This window comes from Quercus suber, unplaced genomic scaffold (genome assembly GCF_002906115.3).
Source record: "Quercus suber isolate HL8 unplaced genomic scaffold, Cork oak 2.0 scaffold_270, whole genome shotgun sequence".
NCBI classification, from domain to species: Eukaryota; Viridiplantae; Streptophyta; class Magnoliopsida; order Fagales; family Fagaceae; genus Quercus; species Quercus suber.
This window is the reverse complement of record NW_027069726.1, coordinates 279,088-293,016: the sequence shown is the minus strand read 5'-3', so window position 1 is coordinate 293,016 and position 13,929 is coordinate 279,088. Positions and strand designations below refer to the sequence as shown.

The 13,929-nt window shown below is 36.9% G+C and overlaps 1 protein-coding gene and 1 pseudogene across 1 annotated transcript; one reads left to right on the top strand and one right to left on the bottom strand.

The window, feature by feature from the left end:
- The first annotated feature begins 3,387 nt into the window (after positions 1-3,387).
- LOC136070918 (uncharacterized) lies at positions 3,388-4,644 on the top strand. Its single transcript, XM_065781537.1, has one exon. The coding sequence runs from the start codon at positions 3,388-3,390 to the stop codon at positions 4,642-4,644; it is 1,257 nt and encodes a 418-aa protein (XP_065637609.1).
- A 2,494-nt stretch (positions 4,645-7,138) lies between these two features.
- On the bottom strand, positions 7,139-13,747 carry LOC112012106 (transcription initiation factor TFIID subunit 4b-like; annotated as a pseudogene).
- Between the last annotated feature and the right edge of the window lie 182 nt (positions 13,748-13,929).

The window sequence follows — 13,929 nt, the reverse complement described above, 5'->3', positions numbered from 1 at the left end:
GATATGGTGTGTGCTAAAAAGTCTCTAATGGGCTAGTTAGTAAGATTAAAGCTCAATTGTATGGAGAATCACTGTTTAGCTAGTAAGTTTATGTGTGTACTTCTTTGATTCTTTGTGCCTTTTTATAGGTCTTTGCCCCTCAGGATTGGAGTAATTGCCGACCTTAATGGTTTGGATGGTTGGCCTTGAATGTTAAGGCATTCTAGACTTCAATTATCTTTTGCCCGTTGTCCGTCAGTTACGCTTTTGGTTGTCTGGCGTGTTACTTGTCACATGTATCATTTATGTGGATCTTATTTAAAGTTCATTGTACTCGTCCATGATACAAACAAAGATGATTCTTCTCTTCTTTGTTATAATGACAAGAGTGATTTTTCTCATCTCTAATTAGTAATAAGATTAGATATAAAATATGTTAATTTCAAATTATGACGTCCACTTCATAATGATTGTTTTTACTATCTGGTTACGATACAAACAAGATTTTAGTGTAAGTGGGGCTTTGAAAAGAGAAGGTGTCCATGGTGATGCAATAATAAAAATTAAAAAGTAAACAGTCAAAGAGTGGGCCTGTTTGGTAGGCCATTTCATGCAACACTTTGAGCATTTTAAACACACCAACACACATTTCTACGTACTTTTTCACCTACTCATATATCAAAAACACCCAAATCATTACTTAAACTCGAGGAAATGTGCAGAATAGTTATGCAAAGGAGTTGTATAGAGTTATGCAGGTATCATTTGAAAGTATAATGGAAACTAGCATCTCGAGTTTTAGAAACTCGAGATACTGTTTTAATCTCAGTCCACCGCATAGCGGACCAGTTGGTGAGCTGGACTTAATGTTGTCCACTTAGATCTCGAGTCTTTAAGAATCGATTTTTGGAACTCGAGTTCACCTCAATATATACTCCTTTTTAGAGACCGAAAAACAGAGCATAAAAAAAATGACTTACACTCAGCCTGACGTTAACACTCACCCATAACTCTCACATCACATTGCCTCTCACTCTCTCACTCACCACATTGCCTCTCACTCACCACATTGCCTCTCACTCTCTCACTCACCACACTGCCTCTCTCACTGCTCTTCCCTCTCAACAATTTCTTATCTCCAGTAAAGGTTTTTTGATTTTTTTTATTTTTTTTTAGAAGCAGGGGGGTTTTTTGATTTAACTGTTATTGTAGTTGGCTATTAGTTGTCTATGGGTGTGGGTGAAGGAGTTTGAGTATCAAAATACCTTAAAGTCTTCTTAAATAAGAAAACATGGTTTCACTTGCAGATGTGTATATACACAATATTCATATTTACACCTAGTGTCCACATCTTTTAAAAATGTTCACATTTAACTAACAATACTTTATTTTTTGAATATAGTGTTAGATTGTTATACTAATTAGATTGTTAGATTGATAACGTTTTCTAGAGATTGTGTATGGGTAAGTTTGTGATTGTCAAAAACTTATTTTTGTGGTTGGTAAAGTTGATGTACTACATAAAGTTTATGTTTAGACTTAAAAATGTGGCAGATAGCTCTAACAGATTGTGTTGTTTTCAATCTCTAGAAAATGTGACAGGTAGTGTTCACAATCTCTAGAAAATAATATACGGTAGTTAGGAAACTTATACCTGAAGACCCATATTCTAACTCCTGCTGTAATTAGCTTCTTGTATATAGGAAGGACAAATGGATTTGTATATGTCCAATTGTTAAATGTAGTCATACTACAGCCAAAATTTTAGAAAAAAATGTTCAGTTTGTATCAGGCCGAATGAAATTAAAAAATTTCTTGGCCGCTTCTTTTTATTAGAAAGTTAAAGACTTTGCTTCAAGTTTCTTTTAGATCAAGGAACTTTAAAATGTTTTTTAACTAACATAGTAACTTGACTTTAACAGGTTCACAATGCTTGAAATTGATATATTCCTATATCACGGTGGTCCGCTGAAGAATGCCAATGCGAACAAGGGATTGCCATTTGAAGGGCTAGGTATAAAGAGCTATTATACCCAAATTGATCGTAGGTTGAAGACCCTTGACGAATTGAAGATGATGGTTATGGAAGAGTTGTGTGAGAATCTTGCTTTGCACAACATACAAATTACTTATCGTATGCCAAATGAAATCCTGAAGCACCGGATTAATTACAAGTATATGGCAATAGAAACAGACAAACATGTGAAGATCATGTTTGACAAGTTGGAGAGAATATCTGAAGTAACTAATATTGAGTTGTACATACAGTTCGAGCCGCATGTAGAAATTGGTATCGAGGAAATCCAACAAATACAAACAAGTTTATAGATTACAGTTCCAGATGCTCAATATAAGTATTTTACACATGTAGAGCATGATGATGCTCATGCCGATGATGTTCATGCTGATGATGATAATGATAAGGATAAGAATGATGATGAGGATGAGGATGACAATGATGATGACGACTATGTTGATGAGAGTACTGACGGGGACGGTGAAGATTTTGTCGATAGAGATGAGATTGAAGACAAGATTGAGAGAGGGGACTTTAGGGACTTTGAGAGGGACATTGATGATGAGACATTGGACGGTAATGAACCCGATGCAGACAATGTTCTTAGTGTCCAAAACATTACAGACACAATCCCTACCTACGCACCTCCTGCCTTGTCATTTTCTGCAAATACTTGGGAAAATATGGTTGATCATTCACATATTGAGACACCATTTGTGTCTACTTGGAGAAAGGGGATGAATTTGTGGAAAGGCTTGACTTTTGCCAATAAAGGTGAGGTGCAGCGTGTATTAAGAATTTGTGCCCTCAAGGAAAACAAACATTTTATGATCAGTAGGTCAACCATGACAAAACTTTGTGCAAAATGCGTGGATGAGTCATGCAAGTGGTATGTCTGCGCAGTCATGAAGCCCAATCTCCAGGGGCTATGGATGGTCACCGTGTACAAGGGTCCTCACACGTGTATACGGAGTGGGGTGCGAAATGATGGTAGAATGATGAATTGTAATTTTATTGCATTAGACATCCTTAAGCAGTTAAGTTAGGATCACACTACCCCAATTAAATATCTTAGATTTATGATAGAGTTGAAATATGAGGGTCATAAGCTTTCTTACTACAAGGTATGGGACGCGAAACAAAAGGCGATTGGGAATTGGGAAGAGTCTTACCAAAGGTTGCAAAAGTTGCTTATGGCATATATTGATTAGGATCCGACTACCTAGGTGTTCTATCGTACGACATCCACCGATGAAGATGACACTGTATTTTTGAATTATGTGTTTTGGTCTTTCGGTCCAAGCATTGATAGATTCAAATATTGCAAGCTGGTTATTAGTATTGATGAGACCCATCTGTATGGTAAATATCGGGGAAAGTTTTTGGTTGCAATGGCAATCGACGCTAACAACAAGGTATTCCCTCTTGCCTTTGCTGTTGTGGGTTGTGAGTCAGGGTCCAGTTGGAGGTGGTTTTTACAATGCCTTAGAGATACGATTGACCACGTGATACCTAATGAAGGCATTTGCATAATTTCTGACCGACATCTCGGTATCAAAAATGCCATTGCAAACTGGCCTAGAGGGGATGATGGAAGAACACGGGTGTTTCATAGATATTGCCTTCGACATGTTGCTAGTAACTTTAACACACATTTTCAAAACTCGACTCTAAAGTCAACTTGCTTGAAAGCAGGATATGCTACTCAGGTAGTTAAATTTGATACCATAATGGAGTCCATTAAGCAAGTGAAAATGGAGGCCATTTGGAATAAGAAGAAGGTGACGGGGAAGGATGGGAAGGAAAAGAATCAAGATTATCTTCCATACACATGCCTATTGAGTGAGTCTATGGATATGTGGACCCAATCACATGATGGTGGGAGACTTTTTGGGGCAATGACAACCAATATATCAGAGTGCTTCAATGGTGTACTGAAAGGTGCACGGGGCCTTCCTATTGTCGCGTTGGTTGAGTTCACTTGGTCCAAACTTGTTGAATATTTTCACAACCAGCACAAAGAATACCTCAATCGCTTGTCAGAGGGTAAGAGGAGTCAATATGCCTTTAACAAGTGGGAAGGAAATAAGCTTAAATCTGAGAAACACTATCTCAAGCCATTTAGCAATGAACAGATGATATATCAGATAGTTACTTCATTCACGTGTAGTGCAGGAGGGGGAAACCACAGTTATGAAGTTCGGATACGGGAAAGAACATGTAGTTATGGGAAATGGCAAAACATAGGGATCCCATGTTCACATGCAATTAGAGTATATGACTATTTAAATATTGATTTGACCACATATATTCACCCATGTTATGGTTTGGACAATGCCCTTAACACTTATCAGCATGCATTTGTGATTCCCAAGTCACAATCATTGTGGAGGGATCCCATGGGGCCAAAATGGTTGCCTAATCCAACATTGTTGCAGGCCAAAGGTCAACTAGTGAAGTCAAGAATAAGGAATGAGATGGATGGAGTGAGGAATAAGGATCGAGGGTCGGGATGGCGGAGGGAGGACACAGATTTGATAGAGAATCAACCCAAGCAAACATGTGGATTGTGTCATGCTTCCGGGCATAACCGTAGAAAATGTCCGCAGTCCCGTGGCACTTCCACAAGCAGTAATGTTCCACAGTAGGTAGGTAGATGGGAAAATATTATGCATTGGTTAAATAATTGTTGTTCATTCTACCATTAACTAATGTTTACTATCTTCTCTCCTAACGTGATTAGTCTACGTTTTGTAGGCATGCTTCCATGGACGCCGTTTTTGTTGTGCAAACTGCTAATCTTAGGAAAAGTGACTACATTGTATTGGCACAATTAACTTTTTGGTTTTTGTTGAATGTACTTATAATTCTCTATCCAATGTACCTCTATGAAGATTGTGATTTGAGTAGTACGGTTAGAATTGCAAAGTAAGCATGGTTGCGCATGTTTAGAATGTCGATATATTGAGAATGCCTTTTGTTGTGATGTAAATGCATTTGCATTGTAGAACTATATTTATGAAGAGAGCGTAACAGTTTCTATAGTTTGGTGCCTAGCGAGAACGCCTTTTGATGTAATTTATGTGCATTTACATTCTCAACTTCTCTGCCTCTCAATGAGTGTTAGATTACATTCTCAGCTTCTTTATCTATGTTTCTCGGCAGGTGCATGTACACATTTCAGTTCTTGATTTGCCTGCATGTGCAGGAGAAAAAAAAAATCCCCAGTGGAACTTGAGTTTCATAAACTGGAGTTCTACTAGGAAAAACAGAGCAAAACAGGGGAACCAATCTGCCTGAACAGAGGATTTGCCCAAGTAAAAAAAAAAAAAAAAATCCTAGCAAAACTCGAGTTTCATAAACTCAAGTTCCACTGGGAAAAATAGAGCAAAACAGGGGAACCAATCTGCCTGAACAGAGGATTTGCCCAGTAAAAAAAAAAAAAAATTCCCAGAAGAACTCGAGTTTATGAAACTCAAGTTCCACTCGGAAAAACAAAGCAAAACAGGGGAACCAATCTACCTGAACAGAGGATTTGCCTAAGTAAATAAAAAAAATTTCCCAGTGGAACTCAAGTTTATAAAACTCAAGTTCCATTTGCTAAAATCTCATTTTTTAAATACTCGAGTTTTTCTCATAATTTTTTTAAAATCTCGATTTGCTAAATCCTCAGGATCTTGTGTTTTAAACACTCGAGATCTTCTAATTTCTATATAATACTTTAAATCTCACAATTTTTTTTTTTTTCTTTTGTACAAATGGGCTTTTTTTCTTAGCTGTTACTTTTTTTTTTTTTTTTTTGGTTGTTGCTTATTACTATTTTATAACAAAATTACCCATAATTTCCTTTTTAATATAGAAACTGTTTGCTTCATCATTTTTTTCAAATCAAAATCATATTGTTATAACTGAAGTTGAGATATGAGCTTTTTCTTCTTGATAAAAACTTGAGAATACAAAATTTGAACCAAATTGCATATATTATCAATGTTAAATGATTTGAATGCATTAATAGCACATTAATAACAATATGATTCTTCGAGATACTTGCACAGAGCTCTCTTGTTTGCCATAGCACTTGATGAAGGAAGGCGCTTCCATCATTCTTCCGTAACATACCGCATAAAAGGATGAAGCAATCATAGCCCATTCTCAAGACACAACCAAAGTGTGTCCCCAGCAAAGAAAGGCTTAATTGCTTTAATAAAAACATCACACAGTTGGTATTGCCACCATGAATACACAGTACTTGCTACATTTGAGAATTTATACAACTCCAAACTTGCAATACTTTTGAATATGGCTCTGTTTAATACTGAAAGTAGCCATTTACAGCTAAATGACAAGTCATCCGGATTTACATTTGTGGTCGGAACATAATCATCCCCAAACTTAGTCATAGCGAATCGTACAGCATTCCACAATTTACGCAACTACTGGCGATACCCTAACCTTATCTCTTGGATACTAGAATTAAACAAATTCACAAAAAACTTGCAACAATTTCTCAAGTATTATTACCTGTGTAAAAGTATCTGTTTGGTTAAGTGGTGGAGTGATTGCTTCATAAGAATTTAAATTTTCTCGTACTTGTCTCTTCCTCTTTATGTTGTTGTTGTTGTTGTTGTTGTTGTTGTTGAATATAAATTTTTTTTTGTTTTTTTGTTTTTTGTTTTAATTACTTTACGGTGAGTGCAAATATGATTAACTGATTTAACTTGACACTGGTGCATTAACTGATTTAACTTCATGAATAAAGTGATAGTTTTTAAACAACAATCAAACAAAATAAAAATGATCCAAATCACTTCTTGATAATGTATAATTATCTTCAATAAATTATAATTTATCAGAAACGATTCCTTATCTAAGACATGGAGTTCCTCTAGAATCTACTCATTGTGATATATATTCATTTTATACTTATATTCAGCTACTAAAATAGTGAGATTAACAGAACAGTGTTTAGGATTTCCAAGCGCTTGTGAAATAACAAACTTGCTTCCTTTCCACATTGCAAATGCTAAAAATCACTACTGTCAGGTATAACATTTTTTTTTTTTTTTGATAAGTACTACTGTCAGGTATAACTTGAAAAAGCTTAGGCTTTCTAATTCATAGCTTTTTAGCTGAAGCACAATGTTAAATTGAAAAAAAAATGTTATTTATGATTGTGCTTTGTCCTACTTAAACAAACATGCACGAGGATAAGAAAATATCCCATTGGCTTCATAGAGAATATGCCGACAACAACTGATTTTATTCTAAAAGCTGAAGATACTTAAGACAACACAGTAAGTTTGCTACGCTTCTAAGCTTGAGTACAAAACATATCCACTAATGATAGCAAATTGACCTTTCGAACATTAACTGACCTACTTGACTTTGGTTTGTGGGTACCTTTACCAATAGGCATGAGGAGCAAATGCATTTGCAAGCTACTTGAGGTACAACACTACAGTTAGTTCCTCCATTTATATGAAGCACTTGGGTTACATCATACCATGGAAGCCAGCCGAATCCAAAAGTACTGCTTTGATTTGCTCAGGCAAGACATCCTGGCCTTCCCTGCATTGCTGATGAACGAAGGAAAAAAGGAAATTAAGTCTTTGGATAACCACAGTTGGCTAAAAACTGATAAGTGATAACACACTAGATTGAAAAAACAAAAAAAAAGTGGCAGGCCACAATTTACAAGAGAAGAAGCTCCATGAACTATGCATTTAGGATGCCACCAACAAAAATATGATAAAAAGGTCCATTTTCTATTGCACAGGATTTCTAAGAAATCTAATACGCATTACTACAGAATCTAGTATCAGCCTAGCTTGTGACTTGAGTACCTGACATTCAATCATCAGGTTTATCAATGGAAATTTGACGATCAAATTGGCCAGGCCTCAACAGAGCTTTGTCTAAAATATCAGGTCTATTAGTGCCAGCAAGCACAACAACACTTGAAGTGGTTCCAAAGCCATCCATTTCTACCAGCAGCTGATTTAGAGTACTTTCACGCTCATCATTAGAACCTGAGAAGCCCCCACGCCCCCTTGCTCGACCAATTGCATCAATCTCATCAATAAAAACTATACTAGGAGCACACTGCCTTGCTTCTTGAAACAAGTTTCTCACCCTGGACGGTCCAACACCGACAAACATCTCCATGAAATCTGAACCAGAAATGGAGAGAAAAGGCACACCAGATTCCCCTGCAGTCGGTTTTGCTAGAAGAGTCTTTCCTGTACCTGGGGGACCTACCAAGAGAGCACCTTTTGGAATTTTTGCTCCCAAATCCTCATATTTCTTTGGGTTCTTTAGGAAGTGCACAAATTCCATGATCTCTTGCTTTGCCTCATCCCAGCCAGCAACATCTTTAAAATAGACCTGGACCAACACAGCCAAAAAAAGAAAAGACGGACTCTTGAGTACCTTTCTTGCAACATAATGAATAAAAACAGTGTTATAGCTATTACTAAGGGTGGGTAAAATAATATGAAAAATTGGATGCAACAAAAAAAACAACACTTATGGAAAGAGAAAGCTAACCTTATTCTTGGCATTTTTATCTACTTTTGTAACATGGGCTTTTCCTATGTTGAAAATTCCACGGGCACCCTTTCCACCACCACCACCACCACCAACACCAAGCCCACCTTGCATTCTCCACCCCATACACAGTAGGGATCCCAAAATCAAGAGAGTTGGTGCAAATCTCATTAATTCTTGGTACCAACCCATTTCAGAGACATATGTTATAGGAACAAAATCATGAGAATCTATCCCTAATGCTTCCTGGGCTTCCTCTAGCTTCTCCTCAAATATTCAACACTTCCAATGTTAAAATAGTATTTATACTGGCCCCCATTTCCTTTTGCAGGGGAGCCACTAACAGGTCCCTGCACAACATCATTACTTGTTTGATTTTGTGGCGAGCTTCTCACATAAACCTTCGCAACTGATTTCATAGAAGAGAAGCAAACTTCCAATGTAAGTATAAAAGAATATGCCAGCCTCTTCAGTTTTAGTGTCTGATTTTGTAAATAAGTTAATCAAAATACTGTTCAAATAAATAAATAAAATGCATTTACCCGTTTGGGGTTCAGAGCGAACTCTCTCATACAAGCGATATATCAGAGAAGACCTAGACATCTGGGGTTCCCTTTCTAGGACTGCAATCACATCTTTAATGGAGATGCTCCGAGCAACCCTAGTTTAAGCCAGAGTAATTTGATTCCTTCCAGATTTTCTAACAGTCCCAGCTGAAAGAAAAAGAATTTTGGGGAGGGGGCGGGGATGCAAATTCAATGAGACACTACACAGAGAGAAGGTATATAGGACATTTATTCAACAAATAATCAACTAAGGCTGTGTTTGTTTTGGCAGGAAATCATTTACCACCTCAGCCCACTGTTTGGAAGGCAAGGAAAATAGCATTTTCTGGAAAATAAACTTCAGTTGACCAAAATTTTCACCTTTGACCCAGAAATGATTTTACGGTTTTAATTTCACTTCAAATCATTTCCAGAAAATAGAGAAGCAGAGGGAGAACGAACCACCAGCGAGAGAGAGAGAGAGCGAGAGAGAGAACGAACCACCCCGAGCTCCGATCCACCACCACAGCCCATCGTCGGCGTCCACGATCTTCGACTTTGCCGGCGCCACGAACGGACGAACCCATGAACCGACGAACCCACGATCTTCGACTTTGCCGACGGCGCGAACCCACGATCTTCGACTTCGCCTTCGCGCCACAAACTGATCTTCGACTTCGCCGGCGAACCCAGAGCCCAGATTACCACCGAAGACCGATCCAACGAAGATCGCACCCCACCGACGAACCCACGAGGCTTCGACCTTCGACCTTTGAACCATTGCCTTCGACAACCCAGCCCTTCGACCCGGAGCTCGTCGTCGACCCAAACCCAAACGGCGACCCATCGCTCTCTTCCTCGATCTCATCAATGACTCTTTTTTTTTTTTTTTTTTTTAAGTTTGATTGTTGTTGTCGTTGTTGTTGCCGTAATTTTTTGTTATTATTGTTGTTGTTGTGTTGTTTTTTTTTTTTTTTTTTTTTTTAAGTTTGATTGTTGTTGTCGTTGTTGTTGCCGTAATTTTTTGTTATTATTGTTGTTGTTGTGTTGTTGTTGCCGGAATTTGTTGTTGAATGGTTAGGAAAATAGCATTTTCCTAATACAACCAAACACATAAAAATATTTTCCACAACAATTTTCATAATACAACCAAACACTTAAAAATATTTTCAGAAAATATTTTACAGGAACCAAACGGACCCTAAACTAATAATAAAATAAAATAAATAAAATCTTGCTTGCCAGATCTATTGGACGAGGCTGGTGGTAATAAAATCTAATATTAACTTTAGAATATTGCCAGCTACATAACTTTCAAAATTGAAATCAAATTAAAACACACTTACCAGAAGCAGCAACAGGAGTTGCATTGCCCCTTTTCTCTGTTTCTTGGTTGTCCTTTCTTCCAGATGTTTATAAAGGCTTGCGACTCATATCTTTACTTGGTTGAGAACCAGATGTATCCACCCCTCTTTCACGTTTCTGCCGGGCTTGCTCAGCCATTAGTTGCCATTTTGAAAGCATGTCATCTCCTCCAACAGTAGCACGGGCTGCAACGTTTGCCGCTGTTGTCCTCATTTTGTCATCTTCCTCTTTGTTTGCCTGTACCGAAGCAAATAGCAAAGTCAAGAATTTTGATATTTGGTTGAGTGGTGAAGATATATATGAATTATCCTGTATACCTTAAGTGATTTACCACGACCATCATCTTTCTCCTTGTCACCATCAACTCCATTATTACCCTGAGGTTGCATTTGGAGAGATATATCATACAATATCAAATATATAGAACTTTAATCAAACCCAAAGTAAACATTTTGTGTGTGTGTATTTTACAACATTCAAAAGAAGTATATTGCAATATGCTCATTTAAAGAAGGGATACTTTAAGAATTCAATTCGTCGTCTCATAAAGTGCAGAGGCACTCACATCATTAAGTCTCCGCAGCTTCTCTGCTTCAGCCTGTTCTTTTTCCCATTCCTCCCTAGCTTTCCTATTCATTGTCATGATTTGTTGTTGAACATCTGAGGTGACAACAGTTCGGTGTCTTGGTTTCTCAATATCAACCCGCTACAATGATCCACTAAAATTCAGAACCATTTAATCACCGATAATTCAAGTGAGAATAAAAAAAAAAGGAAAAAACCTGACCTGTTTTGACAGTATGATTAGATTACTTATTAGTCTGCACATTCTTTCTTCCACGCACTGAAGTTTTAGTTGCATTGCATAAGAAAACATGTAACTTGTAAGCTTTAATAAAGAAAAAGGACCAAATAGCTAGCATCTCACCATTGACAAGCATCACTCCACATCGTTGCTTATACACTTCAAACCACTTTTGGCCACTGCCAGACAGACAAACACAAACATGCACTATATATCAAGCTCTATTATTTTTGTTGACATGCAGTTAAGCACAAAGTGAATAGAAGTACAATTAGAACACTTTTATAAAGAGGTATCAACTAATGTATTAACTGATCTCAGCCAGCCTTTTTTGGAGAGGAGCTTTCTGCAAAATCAGCCTTTCTTCTTCTTCTTGCACAACTCTTTGAGATGCTTCTGAAGCTCGACTGTCCTCCTTGGGTCCAGAAAATAGCTGTTCTTCCTCTTCCTATTTAAGAGCAGAATGACAGGAGAGTTTTGAGCTTGTCTACTTTACGTGTGAATTGTTTAACTTAATTAGCTTATACTTTGCAATAGGTAGAACTAAAAATAGGAGAATAACATACCCTAAGATTAACTCCACTGACAGCAGTGACATCATTTAGTTGTTCAATGCTTTGATCTAAAAAGGCCCCAGATACTTTTTGCTTTATACTGTAGGATATCAGATAAATTTTACATAAAGAAAGAGTTTGACACAATGTTAGGTGGAAAATGAACAAAATCACATTGAAACCATTGATAATCATCCTCAAGTTGTAGTACAACAGAAAAAGTTATACACCTTGGCAGAGGTGGTAATGAACCATGTGCTTCGAGTGGTTTCTTCTGGCCAATAGAAGGCTTTTTGGGAGGTGTCCTGGCATTAATACCAGCAGAAGAGGCTATAGATGGGATTTGAGTGCCTTACTCCTATATTGCAGAGGCAGGAAGCAGGTTAGCCATCATCAACTATGAACAAATGATTACATGACACATACATTTACTTTGCATAATTATATTTTTGCAGCACAAAGTAAACCAGAGAGAAAGTAAGTCCATTTTAAAATTATTCATCCACACAAGGTTTTTACAATAGAAGTTAAAAGGAAAAATGTAGCATTTAATTTGAGGTATATAAAGCATATACTTTAACATAATATTGCATGACCAGTAATAGCTATAAAATGTAAACATTCCTATCAATAAATGTATATATAAATATGTACATACAAAAGGAAGAAAATAATATACCTCCAGTCTTAACACTACAATTATGAAGAAGCATATGATAGAGAAGTGACAAGACATAACACGTCAGAATAATTTGAGTTTTCATGAGTCTTGAGTCCAACTTCAATGACATTTTCTTGGCAAAATAATCTGACACAACTCAAAGAGTTTCAAGTATATCATATCATGTTCAATCAATGCTGCCTTAGGGTGTTATGGAAAAATATTAGACAACGAATGAATTTGATGGCCAATAAACAAATTTAAGTGTCCTTTATGAGCACTATAATTTTTTATTGGTCATTACACAAGAATCCAATGGTCTTGATCCCACGACATCACCCTTTCATTGTTCTTACATGGAGGAAGAGATACTATTTGAGCTAGAGCTCATTGGCCTTTTACAAGCTCCATATTTGAAAATGCAAAGTGATCATTGATTTGCTTTGCAACTTTTAAGTCTATCTTTGCTCCAAAATCTCCTCCACACACATAGCAGCAAGTCCCTACTTTCTTAAATATCACTTAAAAAACATAATTTTCTCGATATGATTAAATAAAAGCACCAAACCACCCCACCAGGGGGGGGGGGGTTTTTTTTTTTAAAAAAACCAAAGGTTTTCAATTATAGTATACTTGATCAGGGAGATTTTCTTAATTAATATCAGGGAGATATTAATTAAGATTACTTCTTGAATTGAAGTCCACTCTTCATTTAAAATTGAAATAAAATTGTAAAAACATGGGAAATCTATTGATCAAAACCTCAAAAATTATATGCAATAGAGAAATATTGATGATGAAGATGAGATTACCAGGATAGTAGATTCCAATTGTGCTGTTATGGAACGAGAAACTGAATTTGAAGGCATCATGCTCGTAGAAGTTGAAAGACCCATCCTAGTAGACTGCTTCTCTGAAGATTCTTCCTTTATAGTTCCAGGAGTTGTATTTCCCTATTCTACCTGTGCAGCAGAACTGAAAGACAATCCATGTGGATGGGGAAAATTGAGTTTGTGCTGCTGCTGAGTAGGCTGATCAATCACTTCCTGTTTTACACCAGCCATTAATGATGAAGGGGCAGAAATTTGTTCTTTATTTGTTGCTGATTGCCAAGGAACTGGATTCTGTTGTGGCCTAAATCTGTTCATCTCCATTTGGAGAGTTGCCCAAGAGTAAAGTCGTGTAGGAGTAACAGCCATTACTCACTTCATCTGTAACTCCATTTCCCACCATATAACCCTGCATGCTACGACTTCAGATCAGACAGCTTTCCATAAATTTGAAAATTAACAAAAAGACTAGTTAAAGATACACACCTTGAAGTTTAGAACGGGAGTTACAGCAGCATCAATTCCTATAAAGATTTTAAAAAAAGGTCAAAATATTGCAACTTCAATCACATTATATGGGTTTACAAGTATGATATAACTTAGATTTTGAAATCCATAAACCCAAAC

Excerpts from the sequence above, each read along its gene's own strand:
- LOC136070918 (XM_065781537.1), top strand. The coding sequence starts at position 3,388 with ATGGCAATCGACGCTAACAACAAGGTATTCCCTCTTGCCTTTGCTGTT.